Genomic DNA, 20875 nt, shown 5'->3' on the forward strand with positions numbered 1-20875 from the left:
GTTCAAATTCCACCTCGGTCAGCTTTGTCTTTGTGGCAAAAATCTCATCCTTTCAGTGCCGATAAAATGAGTACCGGCTGAGCACTGGGGTCGATGTAATTGACTTACCCCTCTCCCCAGATATTTCTGGCATTGTGCCAAAATTTGAAATCATTATTTGATGTTTAGTGTTCCACCATAGTACATCTCCTAACTGTCAACTAACCAACTTCTATCAACTCCACTCATTCACAGTATTTCCATTATTCCTCACTACAGAAAAAAACGAAAAAGAAAACTCTATTTTATTATTTTTTGAATTTATTTTATATCTATCTCTTTGGTGCAAGTGTGGCTGTGTGGCTTAGAAATTTACTTCCTAACCAAATGGTTTTTGGATTCTGTTCCACTGCATGGCACCTTTCTCTCATTTGTACTTCCTGAATGTATATAAAACAATAGAAAACCTAAAAGAACACCAGGCCCTTCCACCACCCCTGACACAGACAAAAGCTGTTATGTGTATTGTATTAGTTGCTTGCCCAGTGTGGGGGTGAAGGCGATTTACTGATTATGCTATGAACTAATCACTTACCACTTTTTTCTGTCAAATCAGGCAGTTTTACTGATATAAACTCACACTTCTACCCATATTAATATCTCACTTCTAAGATAATTTGTCATCCATTGAGATTCCAGCAGATAGATTTTACTGCTACTACTGTCCAACACAGCCAAGTATCACACTTCAATTCAATGTTTATGCTAAGAATTAATGGCCCATTGCTCTTTTTCTGTCTCAAAATATTGCTTATAACGTCTCGTATCTTCTATATTAAAATCTTAACTGTTTATATATATATATACATATATATATATGTATATATATATATATATATATATATATATATATATATATATATATCATCATCATCATCATCATCATCATCATTGTTTAACATCCGTTTTCCATGCTGGCATGGGTTGGATGGTTTGACTGAGGTCTGGAGAGCCAGTGGCTGCACCAGGCTTCAGTCTGATTTGGCAATGTCTCTACAGTTGGTTGCATCAGAATATTTATAAACTTTGAGAGAACGTGAAATAATTCTGTTTTTGGAATAGAGGAGTTTGAAGCACATAAAACTATAAATAATAGCATATCCACAGATGTGGGTTCAAGTCCCACAGCCAGCCTTTGATTTTTTTTCTATCAAAAAGGGTTTTTCAGCCGAAATTTTTACATGCTATTAATTATAGCTTTACATACTTCAACATCCCACTATTCCACTAGATGTATCAAAACCATTGCCGTGATTAATAAATTCTCATATATTCCATCTTCTGTCTTTCATTTGCCATGTGTGTGTGTGTGTACGTGTGGATATGTACATACACACATTGTCCTTACGGGAGCTCCAGGCTGACTAGTGCATTGCAAAGGAAGTCAGTAGATGGAAACTGAAAGAAGCCCTTCGTGTGTGTGTGTGTGTGTGTGTGTGTAAATGGTTGTGTGTGCACATATCTGCATGAATGTTTACAAGCTATGCTGAGTTACACCTTACATACCATTATCATTTGCAGCTCATCCACAAATGAGCTGCAAATGATGGCACCATTTGTAGCATTTTACCTTTAGTGACTTTGTTTCAGATTGGATTGGATTGCCTATATTCAGTCCACTGCAGAATGAAGGCCTCATCATTTTCTTTCCACCAACCACAGTCTGATGTGGAAGCCACGAATTTGAGCATGAGATTATACTGGTTTAATGAGCTACTCTGTCACACTGGCTCAACATGGCTTCCCAGAGGGGCACAATTTTTATATTCTTGCCCAGGAGTAGTTAAGTCAATTACATCAACTGGTACTTATTTTATTGACCCCAAAAGGTTGAAAGGCAAAAATCAACCTTGGTGGAATTTGAACTCAGAAGGTAACGATTAAGTACCACTAAGCACTTCACCTGGTGTGCTAACAATTCTGTCACTTCACTGCCTTAGGTAGTTACATGAGGTAATTGTTTATCTTTGATAGTTTAGTTTAACATGAGGTAACCTTTTATCTTTAACGACATGGTTTAACATGAAGCATTCTTTATTTTTGGTTACTAAATTCAACGTGATGTAAAATTAAATATCAATAATAAAAAAAAAGTCTGCTGAATTGGGATTTATTGCTTTGTGAAGTGTTAATACAACATCACAGCATGTATATATGCATACACATATGAGGATATTAATAACATTTACTAACCTAATCTAAAATCATCGAGAGGAAAACAAAACAAGATGAACTCCTACTGCTAAAAGTGCCCAAGTCATTGATTTTCATGTGACATAAGTACTTTTAGAACCAGGATCTGCATTGGAATAATCATCAACACATAATAATAGAGTTGAGTCGAAAAAAATATATAATAAGAATAATAAACATCAATGAGATGTTTAAAACCAAAAACAACAAGGGTAGCAAAAATGAAGCAACAAAAATAAATACTGTCTCATTGATCTTCTGAAAGTGATGGAATATTATAGACTGTATCACACATACGTGATTCAGTGTGTGTGTGTGTGTATTTGCATTTAAATGTACGAAATAAAAACAGAAAGAATATCACGAAATGTTTGATGATGTATGATGATGTATTTCCTATGATCGTTATATCACATCCGCTAACTTTGGATCAGAGTGATGTAAGACGATCCGCAGAACTAAATGCTCTATTCAAGCATTCACTTCAACGGCAGCTTTAATCCAGTTTTATACTTATATCCACACACACACACACACACACACACACACACACACACACACCTATATGTAATTTATTGTCAGAAGGCTATCAATAAAGTAAAGGCTCATGATATTGGATTTTTATTGCTACATATGAAATATCTGATCCTTATACAAAAGCTACCTGACCCCCTTTTTACCTTTTGTTTAATATTTTAATGACAAACCACTGGCTGTAGTTACAACCTGGATATACAAGTAACCTCTTTTAAGTGATATATATATGAGCATGTGCACATATGTGCGTATATGGATGTGCATGTATATATATATATATATATATATATATATATATGTTGTGATTTTTAATATCAGCATAGAGCCACAAATACATGGGGACATGGGGCAGTGGTGGGGAAGTTAGGGTGTATATAATCAATGATATCATTCTGAGTAATATACCTGATACTTATTTGATCAGCTGCACGAAGATGAAAGGCAGAATCACTCCAACAAGGTAGGGGGTGCAAAATTAAACACTCATCATCATCATCGTCACCACCACCATCACCACCATCATCGTCACCATCATCATCATCATCATCATCATCATCATCATCATCATCATCACAATTCGTTTTCCCATGCTATTATGGCTTGGATATGTCTGACTGCATCTCTGATGTTATTCATATGACTAGTTGCTCTTCCTATCGGTATGGACTGATTGTATTTTATAATGGCAACAAGACTAAAGAGTCTTGATACAAAAAAAAGAAAGAAAAAAATTATATGGGATAGATCCTGTATCAAAATGTTTGAAGTCTCCATCCTTCACCCACCCACCCCAACCCCAGTTACTTCAGTCCTAGATGAATTTGCCTGGATGTGGCTTGTGTAGTTTATATATCTTCCTTCATTTCCAGTATGGTTTCTACAGCTGGATACCCTGGTAGATGTCTACAAATTCTGCCATTTCTGCCATTCCAAAAGGATAATGATTTCTGAGATAAAAAAAAAAAAAAAAAAAAAAGAAGTGATACAGGATAGATCCTATATCAAAATGTTTGGGGTCCCCCCCCCACCACCACCACCCCAACCCCAGTTACTTCAGTCCTAGATGAGTTGCCTGGATGTGGTTTGTGCAGTTCACATCTTTTCCATTAATATCTTCCTTTTTTTTCAATATGGTTTCTGCAGCTGGATACCATAGTAGATATTTAATCGACAAATTCTGCCATTTCTGCCATTCCAAAAGGATTATGATCTCTGACTTAAATACAAGGCCATACATTTACTGAAAGCAGTTCAGGTTGATTATATCAACTCCAGTACTTCTCTGGTACTTAATTTATTGTACCGACCCCACCACCAGATGGACAAAAACCACAATCAGCCTGGTGGGATTTGATCTTAGAACATAAAGTAGCATCATAATTTTATCTGTTGCTCTACTGATTCTGCCAATGCACCATTCTTTAAGTGTGTAACATTACTAGAGGTTCTATATAACATACATCTATGTGTGTGTGTTACATGTTCAAATCTCTAGCTACAGATACACATATATATATACAGTCAGATGTCTTATGTAAAACATTGTCAATAGATGCAGGCATAGCTATGTGGTAAGATGTTTGCTTCCCAACCACATAGATCCATGTTCAGTCGCATTGTGTGACACCTTCTTTTACAGCCTCAGGCCAATCAAAGCCTTGTGAGCGTATTTGATAGACGGAAACTGAAAGAAGTTCATATACATACAGTAAGAGCATTATATATAATATATGACAAGGCAACAAGCTGGCAGAATCATTAGCATGCCGGGCGAAATGCTTGGCGGTATTTTGTCTGTCTTTACATTCTGACCAAATCCACTCACAAGGCTTTGGTTGGCCCGAGGCTATAGTAGAAGACACTTGCCCAAGGTGCCATGCAATGGGAATGAACCCAGAACCATGTAGTTGGTAAGCAAGCTACTTACTACACAGCCACTCCTGCACCTATACATACATACATACATATATATATATATATATATATATATACATACAAACACGCATGCACACGCACACACACACATGCATGTGCACTTACATATTTGCATGCATATATACATACATATATAAATGTGTGTGTATTTTAGAATTGTTGTTTAACCCTAGGTCAACACAGATCAAGCAGACCTTTGATCAAAGACATTCCAACTGTGACAATCCTGTCTTTTTTTTCCATATGCAGGAAGCCCAAGCTCACATTATCCAATGTGTCCTTTTTTTTAAGATGGTAATCAGTGATTTGAGGGAGGTTTGTTGACTATTTCCAGCAGTCAAGCAACCAAAGACAGGCTTCTTCACTGACGTGTTAGCAAGAAGCTTCATTTCGTATATACGTGTGTATGTGTGTAACTAATAAAGTAATAGTTATATATGAATGTGTGTGTGTGTGTGTGTGTGTGTGTGTGTGTGTGTATTATATGTATGTGGTTTTGTGTGTGACAGAGGGTATATATATATATATATATATATATATATATATATATATATATATATATATATATATATATGTACATATATATATTTATGTACATATGTATGTTTATATATATATGTGTAATGTATGTATATATTTGTGTGTGTGCATATATGTGTGTGTGTATATATATATGTATGTATATACACATACATACATACATAGAGAGGGAAAAGAGAGTCATATCCTATTGCATTATACATCTTTTCTCAAATTGCCAATAAATAACAAAACACATACTTATTCTCTCTCACACACACACACACACACACACACACACACACACACACTCACACACACTTTAAATTGCATTAAAATCAAAGATTGCAAATCCCATTAAAATTCTAAAGTGATGTTTATAATCATCTTGTTTTAATTAAAAACTTGCTATTTTATGAAAATATACATGCACAGACACACACACATACACACACACACATACACACACACATACACACACACACACACACGTACACACACATAGACACTTCCTTTTTCTTTAGAAACATTTCTGCTCTATTCCTCTTGATATAATTAAAACCTTTCATCTCCTGTACTTTCGGTTTGTACATTTATACTATTGAGTCGTTCCTTTACATGTAACATCAACAGGCTGTTGACATGGCTTCTATACAGAAAAAGAAGTTTATTTTGTAACTAGATGGTCCAGGGTTCAATCTAGCTGTGTGTGTGCTGACACATCTTAAGCACATCTTGTATAATATCTTAAGCATATGTCTTTTTTCATAGGCTTGAGACAACTTGAGACATGGCATTGAAATTGGGTACATCATCATCATTATCAGTTTGATTTCCATTTTGCCATTCTTGCAGAGGTCAGATGGAATTTGTTAATTTGTTGAGGCAGATTTTTCTATGGTTGGATGCTTTGCCTGATGCCAACCCTCACCTGTTTCCAAGCAAGGTGATATTTCCCTCATGACCAAGACATGAACTAATGTTTGAATTTGCAGCCAAATTTCTGTTAGTTTGTAGCAGAGTTACATATTACATAGCAATATATGAGTTGGCCTGCACAGCAGACAAATATATCGATGAGGCGTCTAGCCTCACTTTGATACAGTAGCCTCGCTTTGATACAGTAACCTTGTTCTGAGACACTAGCTTCGTTCTGTGCTGCATGGTAGAAACAGCCTCAGTTCCTGCGTGGCTTCAGTCAAAGATACATGTCTTCTCTGCAGCTTCACACGCAATCTTTCACATGCAGCTAACATGTCTATTCACCTCAACACAAGATATATGGTTCGAAAACAAAGATATTTTATCACACATTCTCAAAATGACTGTTCTCATTACACACATGCATACATACTGTAATACAAATTTTATATGTTCACTTCTTTCAGTGCAAAAGTAAAGATCAAAACTTTCTTTGTATGTAAACACACATGTTTTTGCATCCATACTACATGCTTCCACCATAAAAGGTGAACACAGGATAAACAATATATATATGCACAAAAATGTCTTGTGGTGATTCAGACTAACTGTTTTTCCATTTAATAACACACACTTGGACAGCCAAATGCAACCCAGATTCAATAAACATAGAAAAAAAAAAGGACAGGATGGTGAGTGAAGGCATGTGGCCTAATGGTTGAAGTGTTGCACTTGTGATGCCAAGATCATGGTTTCAATTCTCACGCTGGGCAGTGTGTTGTGTTCTTGAGCAAAACACTTCAATTCACATTGCTCCAGTCCACTCAGCTGTAAAATGATTAACCCTGAGACAAATTGATGTCCCATTCAAAGGGACTGTTGTGATCTCAGTCACTTATATGCTGTGGAAACTGAGTAATTGACCCCATGAGGCCCCTAGGCTAGAATGCCTTTCATCATAGACAGGGTCTACTCACTCAGGATTGACCGGGGATTAAACAACAACAGTAACAGCTACTGTAATCATACAAATGAGGGCTCTTTTATATAGTTGCTAGATCTGCTAGAAATAACAACCAAATTATGCTGCATTCAAATCCTACCAGTCAAAAAAAATTAAGGACATGCTGGATAATGTAGTGTATGGTTCACTTGGCAAGCAATAATAAAAAGATGAGAGGGTTACTGTTGGAAAGGGTTTTATATATAACGGTAGATATCATAGATAGAAATACTGGTGGATAGATAGACTGAAAGAAATAGAGATAGATGGATACATAGATAGATCTGTGTGATGTGATGAGGGCTGACCTGAAGCTAAATAACACCTACAAGCAATCAAATTTCTGCGTTTGTGGGAAACAACAGCAGTCAATCAATGCTGACATGGAGGAGTTGGCATAAAAAATAAAAAAAAATTGAAGGAGAAAGCAAGCCATTGAGAAACTGTTCAGAATTATTATCCTCATCTGTACTCTCATTTTTGTATTTATGGAATTCAAAATCAACTCATGAATAAATGTATATACATTTGTGATTATATATGTAGATAGATAGATATATGGATAGTTATATACATGTATATATCTATATCTATATCTATCTATCTATCTATCTATCTATCTATATATATATATATATATATATATATATATATATATATATATATAAGACAAAACCTTATAGATAACTATGTTGATATGGTCATGTAGGCATATAGATTGATAGTCAGATAAATGAATAAATTTTTACATTTTTGTTATATATGTATATATTTATACATGTTTATATAAGTGTGTGTATATATGTATCCATATATTTGTGTGTGTATATATATATATGTGTATATATTATATATACAGATAAATAGATAACATATATGCATATATATATTTACATACACAAACACACTCACATTTATATATGTGTGTGTACACAAGACTATGTAAGTTTGTTGGTGGAGAGATAGATGTGAAGACACATACAGATAGATAAATAAATAGACAGATAGGTTGGCAGGCAGGCAGGCTTATATACACACACACACATATATATAGATAATAGGTATGTGTATATATATATATATATATATATATATATATATATATATACATATATATACATAAGTAGGTAGATAGATATTTATACATAGACATATTCATGTTTAATATTCTGGTCAAATTTAACAGCGCTGATCTTTATTGATTTGCAATTCAGAATAAAAATGTTTGTCAATACAGCTGCAACCATTGAAGAAGTTTTAGCATATTTACATATTAATATTGTACAAAGTTTACCATTCTAACCCACATATATTGCCTGCGTATAACCTCCTTGATCTTAACTTACAAACTGACTTCCTCTCATAACTATTATTGCCTCAGTCTTTGAAGAACACTTGTAGAATTGTTCAGTTATTTATGCAAGTTCTATGGGATCTGATTTTCTCTTACAGATGGCATTAATGTTCTTAATTTACTTCTCTCCCTACTTCTCTCCCACATCTTCCACCAGTCAGCCACTTGCCATTCTCTACTGTAACCATTTAGTTATCTTCACTACACATTCTTGGGATTTAAAGAATACAGTTGATTGGACTGAAAGTCTTTTCTATATTTCTGTTTTTTTTTTTTTACCTGAATTTGAATAAATACCAAGTAGGTTGAATTGTTGAGTCGAAATATGAAAACATTCATTGATACATAATACGGAACATGAAAAAATCTGTAATGACTCTATTTTATTCAAAGAATCCTGCGTACGAGAGAAGGGTGATTGAAGATATACTTCTGACAATTCTAATAAATCAACAAAGCATTTTATCTCGGAAAATAAAAAGAATAGCAATATGTATAGGCACAGGCATGAGTGTGTTGTAAAAAGCTTGCTTCCCAACCACATGGTTCCGGGTTTAGTCTCATTGTGTGGCACCTTGTGGGTTTTCTATAGCCATGAGCTGACCAAAGCCTTGTGAATGGATTTGGTTGATGGAAACTGAAAGAAGCCCATCATATATATCTATGCATGTTTGTCTTTGTGTCTGTGTTAGCCCCCTTCCACTACCACCTGGAGCTTGTTGAGAAGAATGATAATTTCAACACTAATGAAACCAAATTATTCAAAGCACTTTTCTATCTTTATTTTTAGTCTTTTATTTGTTTCAATCATTGGTCTGTGGCCATGTTGGGGCACTGCCTTGAAAGGTTTACTTGAACTAATGAACCCCTGGTACTTATTCTTTCCTATTGGTCTCTTTTGCCAAACCACTAAGTTACAAGGACATGAACAAACTGACACTGGGATGGGAGACAAACACAAACATATACACACACACACACACACACACACACACACACACACACACACACACACACACATATATATATATATATATATATAATAGGTTTCTATCAGTTTCCATCTACTAAATCCACTCGCAAAGCTCTGGTCACTCTGAGGCTATAGTAGAAGACATTTGCTCCAAGGTGCCACACAGTGAGGCTGAACCCAAAACCATGTGGTTGATCAGTAGGATTTGAACTCAAAATGTAAAGGGTCATAACCTGTAGTCAGGTATTTTGTCTGACATACTAACAATTTTGTCAATCCACCAATTCTCAGAATGATATAATTTATTTTCTCAGTAATATCATTTTGTCATGAAATTGCAATAAAGCTTTTTTTTATTTATTTAATCTTTTCTTTTTTTTCTTTTGTTCTATTACAACAGATAAATGCCACCCCTGTGGATAACATTTCAATAACAGATGCCAAAAGGTTGATCGAAAAAACAAAAGACAAACTTCATTTATTAATTACAAAGAAAAAATCAGATGGCGGCAGACACAAACGACAGAATAGTCAACCGAAAGAAGAAATTGGTAAAGTTGCCTCCTCTTAATTGTTCCCTCTCCATATTATTATCAGGCAAATAAAGTACAGTTAATGAAGTTTAATTTAAGCTATAATTAGCTAACATATTTTCAGTACTGTTTTAACTGATTTCAGTTATCAGACTGTCACAGTGCTGGCAGCGCCACCTTCAAAGAATTTAGTTCAGGGGTTCCCAATCAATGGACGATGGATAATTTGGTAATAATTTGGTTCCAGGTGACACAGAATAAATCAAAATTTTAATTTAATTTCCGTTTTATTCACTATCACAGTCTGCAAGATGTTTTTACATTATATGTGTATTATATAAAAAGCACTGGTACTGGTGCCATGTAAAAATCATTGGTGCTGGTGCCACATAAAAAGCACTGGTGTTGGTGCCATGTAAAAGGCACTGGGGTTGGTTCCACAGTAAAAGCACCGGTGATAGTGCCATGTAAAAAGCACCTAGTACACTCTGTTAAGAGGTTGGTGTTAAGAAAGGCATCCAGCTGTAGAAATCATGCCAAAGCAAATGGCTCATCTGTTTTTGTCAAACTGACCAACCCATGCCAGCATGAAAAAAGACATGCTAAATGATTATAATGATGATGTAGGTCATTTCTATGGGCAGCTGCATGGTTTCTGTCTGCTGAAGTACAACAAAGTGGGATTTAGCCTGGACCTATGTGGTTACACAAGAAACTTATAACCTCATAGCTGAGACTGTATTTATTCACTTATTATGTGAGCTTAATTAACCGTGCTGAAATAATTATTTTCCTCATTTACTGGTTTCAGTCATTGGTCAGTGGGTCATTTGCTGGGTCATTGCCTTCAAATATTTTTAGCTGATTATATTGACACTAATGCCTTCAGTACTTTTGCATTCCACTATTATTTTTAATTAATCTGTGTTTATCAAATGGCTAGGTTACCTTTTCTTTTTCATATAAAGTGATGCAATGTGACATACTGTTTTTCTCTGATATACACAAATATATACAATGATTTATGTCTATGGAACTTTAGACAATAGGAGAGTAAGTCAACCTGTTAATAAACACACACACATGTGTGTGTGTTTATGGTTGAGTGGACAAATGAAAGAAAGAGGCACTCAACAATTTAGTAGGAGTTACATGCATCATTAGTTGAAATAGTTTCATGTGGCCCCATGTGACTTAAAGATTCATAGGCCTGTTACTGAAACGAAGCCTGTTGGACTCAGTTAACTGAATAGAAGGACACATCCCTATATTTGGTTAACTGAGTCCTATGAGCTAGGTTTCTGTAAGAGGCCTATGTCACATGGAACCAAATCAAACCGTTTCTAATAATAATAATATATACATGTATATTTATTGGGTTTCTCACTTCCAAATTCCACCCACAAAGTATCAGTCAGCCTAAGGCTACACAGGAAGACACTTGCCTAAGACACAGTGAGATTGAATATAGAACCCAGATGTTTGCAAAGTAAGCTTCTAAATAATCCAGCTATAGGGTGTAGGAACTATTATAAATGCTTTTCTTTTCTTCTTTTAATTAGATTATTCATCTAGATATGGAATCTTAAAAAGATCGTTAGAAAAAGAAGATATCAATATTTACCGGCCGCATCAGAGCAGAGCATTAAATGAAGATGAGACGAATTCGCTGGGACCCAGTCTGCATCGAATGCACCATTCCCATGGTGACATTCTACCACCTGGCCCTGGTCCAATTAGTGCAAGTCGTGACCACCCTAATGCATCATCAAGATATGAAAGTCGGTACATGTACAATCAAGAACCACCACCACCTCGGCCACCTTTACCCCAAGAACTTGATTCAGGTAATAAAACAGTATTATCTTCAAACACTACAGTTTCTCTTGCCTATGTCTCACTATTTGAGATTACCTTGTATCCTCTATCTTTTACTTGTCTTACTCATTATGTTAGGATTTTTTTTATTGAAAGAAAGAGGCACTCAATACATTTAGTAGGAGTTACACATATCATTATTTGAAATAGTTTGATGTGGCTCCATGTGACTTCAAGTTTCATAGGCCTCTTACTGAAACAGGTTCATGATATGTGGAATTGGATATGTTTGGAATTTCTGAATGATTTCAAAACTCTATATCTCAAAAAACATAGAGTTTTGAGAATATCTCAAAAGTTGACACAGTATTTACTCAATCTTACATTTTTTCATTCTTAACTGTACTGAAAAGGTTAATTTTACTAATATAATTAACCTCTTTTAATTTTCTTCTTCTGTTTAGATATGGTTCCAACAGGTAAAGACTTCTTACATCCAGACGACTTTTATGCATCACAAGTAAAACACAACAACTACTATAGCGACATTGAAAGTCGGGGTCATTTGCATGAGAATCCGTATGAGTCGAGGGAGGAGCGGTATGGCACGGCGCCTCGACAGCGTCACTCTGACCAGCTCCTTGAGTCACACTATGAACGAAGTCCACAAGCTCATAAACAGCCTTATAGCAGCAAAGAACCAGAGAATGACTTACAACCTCCTGTTACTTTCAACAGATCACAGCCAACTGAGTAAGTAGTCCACTTCCTTCTTTCCTTCTTTCTTTTTACCTTTCTCTGCTTTGTTTGTTTGCCTTTCTCTTTCTCTCTCTCTGTCTATCTGTCTCTCTCAACTCCTCCCCTCTCTATAACATTATCCCTTTCAGTAGATCTTAGCTTATGGGTATATATATATATATATATATATATATATATATACTGTTGTGTCTGGGGAGAGTAATTTTCTTATTGTGCCTTAAAATTTAACACACTCACCGTTAAAATTTCCACTTATTTCTTATTTTTATTTTCCTAAAATTTTCGGAAAATAAAAATAAGAAATAAGTGGAAAATTTTACCGGTGAGTGTGTTAAATTTTAAAGCACAATAAGAAAATGACTCTCCCCAGACACAACAGAATATGCTTCAACACACGAAATCACATAAAAAATCTTGCAAACCAAATTCAAAAACGATATATATATATATATATATATATATATATATATATATATATATATAAGGGTTGGCTGAAAAGTTCATAGACTGGCCAACATACTCTCATAGAATGTGACCAATTGGGGGTTATTTTTCAACATAGACCTCCTTGCACCCCACACACTTCTTCCATCTTTCTGGAAAGTCTATGTAAAAAAAATTCATATTTTTTACTTGTTCTAGTCATTGGACTACAGCCAATAAATACTGTGATTTTTAATCTTTTGTATTTTTATTCTGAGTGTAAAGAAGAATAAATGATGTGGTTTGACATTATTTCTGAGAGGTATTTTTTTTTTTTCTTTTCCAGGTCATACATAGGGAAGAAACGAAGTAGCAGGTAAATTTTACCCTTTGGCATTTAAACTGACCATGTCTGGTCCAAATATTCTACCTGTTTTATGTTCAAACCAACCAGATCCAGCCTGTTACATCTGACCTACAACGTCATTCTAAAACATTCTAAAACAGTCACATCATCAAAAGCTCAAAACTATGAGACAATGTCTGATTAATTCTAAGATAAATTAATAAGCATTACATTTGATTGATTACTAAACTCTGGTAAGTGAAACAGCCGGATACAAAGAACTTCATAGTGATCTGTGCTGACAAATGGACAATTACAAAATCTACTCAAAGTCAAGAAAGTTTGTATGCCGTGAGAAAGATGATAAATTTTGATGATTCCATGAAATGCTCTTCATAAGTTGAGACACCCTATTGAAGGATTCCCCTCAAAACATCAGACTTCTCTTCCTCACAGCATACAAAGTTAGTCCGCTTAGTGAATGATGACTGATCATTGTACGACAAGAGATCGACTGAAGAAATATAAATATCATAGAAATAATAATGGGATGAATGTGGCAGTATTTGGCATGTAATGACTGATATATGTTTTAACTGCCACCTTCATCACTTGAACCTTCTAGAAATAACAACCAAATTACCCTTAAATAATGAGAGTCATGTTGGATAATGCAATATGGATACCACTCCATTCAACCACTGTTAGTTGATCCTCTGTTGGATTAAAGCCTTAGCATGCCATTACGTGCTTATATATGTGTGTGTGTGTGTATGTATATATATATATATATATATATATATATATATATATATATATATATATATATATATATATATATATGCAAGCTGTAGGTTTGTTTACCTGTCTGAGTATTACCCTCTGTGTGTGTGTAACCATGTGTGGTGCATCAGATTGTGTAGCAAGAAATTTAGGCCTCCTCCCCTTCCCATCATACAAGTGTTTCAGTCATTGACTGTAGAGTAAATTTTACCAGTGTATTAGTGAGCACAGCTTTATACTGTGTACTGGTGTGTATAACTTTGAATTGTGCATTTTAAAAAATTTTGGTGGGTCTCCTTTTTATTCTTCAGAACCGAACCTCGATATGTGACTTTTCGTAAGGATCCTGAAGTTGGTCTTGGATTGCGGTTGGCTGGAGGAAATGCAACTGGAATTTTCATCGCTTCTGTTCATCCAGGTAGTGGTGCTGAAAAAGAAGGTCTTGTGGAAGGAGACCAAATTCTGAAGGTGAGATTATATTATTCTTGCTCCCCATAGCTTCTGTTTGTACCATTTGGAGCGTTTTGTTGTATTTTTGTTTGTTTGCACTGCAGTGGTAACGTGGCTGTTCTTAATTTATTGTTACTGGGACTTACTAGGTTTAAAGGAAACTTGTATATAAAGGATTTGTGTAAAAGGAAAACATATTTAGAGTTTTATACTGTCTTAGTACTAATTCTATTAATATTTGTTTCATGGATATCTGGTATGAGCACAGGTATGGTTGTGTATGGCTAAAAAGCTTTGCTCTGCACTTACATGGTTCTTGGTTCTTGGCATTTTATGCCTTCAATTGACCAACGCCATATGAATGGAATTTCCTTGGCATAGTGCAAATACAAAATATGCTTAACAGAACCCATTCTCACATATGATTCCACCATCTCCATCCTTTCCATTATTGAGTACATCATCTTACAGAAATGCCTAGAGATATTCACTCGATGCAATCTTACAATCAACTAATGTGGTGAGGACAATGTAGCCAACAATCGACTAGTGCACCACCTTCGTTCAGCAGTTAACGAGCGGTCGAAATAATTCAATGACGCTTGCAAACGAAAGGCTGGGTACTTTCCTGTCTGTGTAAATTCATTTCTGTATTTACCCTCTGCTACAGAACCCAGGCTACTTTTCCTTGTACCACTTTGTAGTATATTTCTCTAGCCGTGTCTTCGGGCTCATGAAGAAGATAACATAGCAAATAGATTTATGTCAAAGCTCTGAGTCTTATATTTTAAGGACATTCCATTGGTTTGATTTCTCATAAATATTTGATCTTGTTTCCTTTGGTTAGTAGTGGGGGGAGGGGTATGTTTACATGGCTTTTTGTCTGGTTGTTTTTTTATATTTTTTGTTTTAATGGGTTATTTTAGTTGAGATTTTTTAATGTTTTTTTTTATTGTTTGCTCTTGTAATTTTTATTATCAAGGTTTTCTAATTGTTTTACTTTGGTTGTTTTTTTTTTATGGGTTTGATATCTTTTATGGAATTTTTTTTTTTAAAGATAGTTATTTTCAGGAAACTTTTTTGTTCTTTTTGATGAAATTTTTGGTTGATATTATTTAAAGGAGTTTTCTTGGGGATGATTTAAGATTGTTTATTCATTGCTTTTTTTTTTTTTGCTTTTTTTTTCTAACATTTAACGTATGTTTTTCCAGAATGTTTTAGTTGCTGTTTAAGGTTTTCAGGAGGTTTTTTTTTTCCCCCATTTAAAGATGATACATTTACACTCTCTTTACTCCCGTCCCCTCTCCCCTCATACTTATGGCAAAATAAAGCAATCAATACAATGTAATCAAAACATTACAACCAGTTCGATCAGACAATTTTTTTTAAATTCTGTTCTTTTGATCTTTTTATTCACTTATTTCATATAAAATAGCCAGATGGTTCTTCCTCTTCTGCCTGATGGTATTGGAAAAAGCTAAAACAGTGAAATTGTTTTTTTGTTTTCTTTTTTCTTGAACTGTTACATTAGCCAGTGTGTTATATAGATTGCTAATTAATTACTTCGTGGGGAAATATATATATATCTTATTAGTATTGTTGTTATTATTATTGTTACATCCTATGTCTTTGATCTGCTGCTGATATTGCAACAACCCTACTGTCACTTGCATAGAAAATATTGAGTCTTTTGTATAAATTGTATACACCATTTCTCTCTATCTGTGTAAACAGTGTGTCTGAATAACATTTTGATACGGAAGTTCTTATCTCTTTAAGTACTGGTGTGCACATGTGTGTGTGTGTGTGCATATATGCATATATATATATATATATATATATATATATATATATATATATAAACATATATATGTTTATATATATATGTATGTATATGTATAAATATATATGTATGTATTTATATATATATATGTATATGTGTGTATATATATAATGTTTTTATATATGTATATATATATATATATATATATATATATATACATCATTATCAGTTTAATGTCCACTTTTCCATGCTTGCATGGGTCAGACAGAGATTTTGAGGCAGATTTTCTATGGCTGGATGACTTTCCTGTTGCCTACCTTCACTTGTTTCCAAGCAAGGTAATATTTTCCAATGGTCAGACCATGTTCTTGCAGCATAATGCAAATGAATGACACTGCTTGTATAACAGTGACAATCGTTTACAATTATCACACAATGTCAAAACAAGGAGACACAAACACATGCACTTGTATACATACACACACACACACATACATATATTTCAGAGATTGGCAAGTTCAAAGAAGTTATGGCTGGTCATCCACTGAGGATAAAGAACTCAAAGATAAATCTCATGTGAATAAATGTTTAATCCATAATCATTAATCTGGCAAAATATATTTTGTTGAACCAATGACTATGGAGTAAATTTCATATGTATGTACACACATGGTCATGTGATGCATATGGATGAGGACAGCTGCATAAAGAAGTGCCGAGCTCTCACTGTGGAGGGTACTTGTGGAAGGGGTAGACTCAGGAAGATGTGAGACAAAGTGGTGAGAAAGGATCTTTGGACACAGGGCCTCACTGAGGAAGTAACTAGGGACCAGAAGATGTGATTAATTGTACTTGATAAGACACATCAAATTAAGTAGAATCGCTGTCTTCCACACATACAGGCTGGTTCTTTCAGGTGTTGGTGCCACATTCAAAGCATCTGTGCTGGTACTGCATACCCACACCTGTGCCAGTGGCACATAAAAAGCACTCAGCACACTCTGTTATGTTGTTGGCATTAGGAAGAGCATCCAGCCATAGAAATCATATCACAATAGACAACTGGAGTCTGGGCAGGTTCCAACTGGCCAGCTCCATGTCAAACTGTCCAACCCATGCCAGTACGGAAGACAAACATTAAGCAATGATGATGATGGTAACATTTTGTTTCATATATTTAGGTGAACGATGTTGAAATTACTGGAATGACGCGAGAAGAAGCGGTAACATATCTGCTGAGTGTTGACGGTCAAGTGTCCATTAGTGTTCAACATAAAAAAGAAGGTAAGAGTGATCATTTTGGCTTTCATTATCTATTGTATTTAAAAACTGACTGACCATCACCAATCATTTCAGACAAGGAAGGAGCTTCAACATGGTTGATTTACAATCTACCATTTAAAATAAGAAAAAATTGGTTAATGTAGAATTAGATATTCAGTTTTTGGGTCCAAAAAATTTGACTTGTATGCTGGAAAACAGGTAATTCAGGAAAGCCAAGTTTTTGTTGTTGTTTTTTGTTTCTGCACATTCTCCATTATTACTGGTCTCGTTTTTAATTGCACCAGTTTACTGAAAGATTGCGTTATAGATAAGTTAACAGTATATTTTTTTGGCATTGCTCCTGATATAGTGGTGTACCTTATGTACAAGCACATGTTATATATAGAAATATAAATATGATATACACCATTTTAATCTATATATGTTTGTATATATTTAATATATAATGCAAGTATGGGAATGCTCACTTCCAGTACCTAAGGTTTCCTGACAACCTATGATATATTTGTGAGCTGATCAATGGTGACTGTAAATTGAATAAAAATGTATCTGATACAGCTGGGAAACTCTAGATAGTGAATGCTTTTACTATATATCAAATATAGTCCTCTAGTTCAACATTATTGAGCTCTACTTCTTATTATTGTTACACATGTTGTTCGTCAGTGTGTGTGTGTGTGTGTGTGTATTTAGATAGTCCTTTCTGTTCAGTAGCTCATATTTTGCTATAAATATCACATCTTAGCTATCAGATATAAGTTACATGATCAGCGATAGTTATGAAACTCAGAGTAGTATTAGTGAGTAACTTTAGATTCACATTATATATATATATATATATATATATATATATATATATATATATATATATATATATATATATATATATATATAAGAATATATAAAAATATATATATAACGGAGGCCACTACGTGGACCGCTAATGTGCTAGAAGAAGATCACATGTCATGTGTCTACTAAGACCGAATAATTCTCAAAGGGGATTCAGCGATATATATATATATATATATATATACATACACACACATACATACATACACACACATACATACACACACACACATACATACATACACTCAAACACACATATGTATATGTGTGTGTGTATGTATATATATATATATATATATATATATATATATATATATATATATATATATATATATATATATATATATTGCTTATTCTAATTTTTATAAATATTGCTTGTTGCTTCAGCAACACTGAAAAATTTATCTCTTTTGATGTCAGCAATTAAAAATATTTAAAAAAAAAACAATTTTTTTTCTTTTTTTTTTTCAAAGAATATGACCACATAATGGCGAGTCATGAAGCTGGGGATTCATTCTTTGTAAAGTAAGTCACTTTTATGTTTTTCCCATCAAAGCACAGTATAATCTCTCATTACAAATCCTTCATTATCATTATGAGTTTTTTATTTCAAGATATTCAGGCTTTTAGCAGCCATTTAAATTTTTTTTTTCTCACTGTTTATGTTAACACGTTCACATCTTGTGTTGTTGTTTTTAGGAAGTTTTTGCTGTTGTTTTTCTTTAAACCATGCTGGCATGGCTGGAATAGACAGTTTCAGACAAATTTATGTTTTAATTATACACATGGTTATATTGACAATTTTTTATTTATTTATTTTATTTATCAACATATTTATTTATTTATTGGTTTTGAGAGTTTGGTTTCTGTTTATTGCACTGTTGATCATTAGTTTTAATTTGCAACTCATCGGCTAATTAGAGGGCATAAAAATTTAAATGTATTCCAAGTAGGTTCTATGTGTGTGCGTGTATATGTTAACCAAAGAAATATATAGTTAGTGTATATATATAATTGTGTGAGTGTTTGTATATGTGTGTATTTTATATGTATGTGTGTATGCATTATATATTACTTCGTATGTGCATGAGACAGAGGAGCTGATATATATGCATGTCTGCGTGTGTGTGTATAGAAAGAGAGAGAGAGAGAGAAAGAGAGAGACATACACACACATACATGCACATGATTTTGTGGTTAAGAAGTTCACCTTGGAATCGCATGGTTTAGAGTTCATCGGCACTGCGTAGATGCCATCAGCTGGTGTCTTCTACTCACTACAAGTTATAGTCAACAATGTTATGCAAGTGAAATTTGGCAGACAGAAAATGGAAAAGTCCATATATGTGTGTGTGTGTGTGTATATGTAACAAAAGTTGAGATGTGTGACGTTCAGTTATTCCATAAATGAAAAATGCATTAAATACTACAAAACATACATGTAGGACAGACGCTAGGAATCTATATTTTATCTTTCTAAGGTGAGTCATTTCACCAATATTAATAACACATGCACCTATTTAATTCCACTCTTTTATTATTAGTCAATTGATTAAATATCTATCCAACAAACCAATCGATCATTTGATTAACTTGTTGGCTGAACAGTCAATCATTTTGGGTTTTTGTATGTGTGTGTGTGTTTGTCAGTTCTTTAATTCCTATTCGCAACCTTTTTCAGCGACTGTTTTTCTAAATTATGTATTTTAGGGCCCATTACACCTTTGAACAAACAGAGTCTTCTGAACTTGCCTTTGTACGAGGAGAGGTTTTACGTATCAAAGACACTTTGTACGGGGGAGTTAGTGGTTCATGGCTTGCCATTAAAATTGGTAAAAATAACCAAGAATTACAAAAGGGAATTATTCCAAACAGTAATCGGTAAGTTTCTTTTCTTAATACAGAATTTTTTTGTTTAAAATATCATCACACTCATTTCTTCTTCTATTAGGTTGTTTTACATGAAATGTCGCATTTTTAATTAGTTGTTATTTCAGTCATTTAAAAACTCAATTATGTATACCTTGCATTTAATTTTGACTCTTTTTCTTTCTCAACAATATTGGTATGCAAAATTCCTACCCACAGACCTCATAAAAATGATAATAACCAAACTATGTTGAGTGATTTTCTCATATGAGTACAAACTGGGTCACTCTGCTGCAGAAGCTCTACGGAATATCAAGCAGGCCTTTGGTAATGGTTTTGTTGATGTCAGAACTGTTCAGAGATGGTTCCAAAGCTCTCGTTCAGGAGATGATAGCTTTGAAAATAAACCAAGGGGTAGGCCAAAATCAGTTATTCAGCATGATGGATTAAATGCTTTGGTTGACCAAAATCCGAGAACAACGGTTCAAAAACTTTCATCAG

General features: G+C 34.1%; 1 protein-coding gene across 32 annotated transcripts in view; it reads left to right on the forward strand.

Annotated features, from left to right (window-relative positions):
* Window positions 1–20875, forward strand: part of LOC106883544 (tight junction protein 1) — a 589197-nt gene that overhangs the window by 499891 nt on the left and 68431 nt on the right. For all 32 annotated transcript variants that reach the window (XM_089340327.1, XM_089340345.1, XM_089340343.1 and 29 more), the window contains 8 exons: window positions 9875–10025; window positions 11570–11854; window positions 12290–12578; window positions 13354–13383; window positions 14448–14604; window positions 17551–17653; window positions 18979–19030; window positions 20216–20386. In XM_089340327.1, coding sequence (XP_089196453.1) covers window positions 9875–10025; window positions 11570–11854; window positions 12290–12578; window positions 13354–13383; window positions 14448–14604; window positions 17551–17653; window positions 18979–19030; window positions 20216–20386 — 1238 coding nt within the window. The remainder of the gene's footprint in view (window positions 1–9874; window positions 10026–11569; window positions 11855–12289; window positions 12579–13353; window positions 13384–14447; window positions 14605–17550; window positions 17654–18978; window positions 19031–20215; window positions 20387–20875) is intronic.

This window comes from Octopus bimaculoides, chromosome 23, assembly GCF_046866305.1.
Source record: "Octopus bimaculoides isolate indiv1 chromosome 23, ASM4686630v1, whole genome shotgun sequence".
In the NCBI taxonomy this organism is placed as follows: domain Eukaryota; kingdom Metazoa; phylum Mollusca; class Cephalopoda; order Octopoda; family Octopodidae; genus Octopus; species Octopus bimaculoides.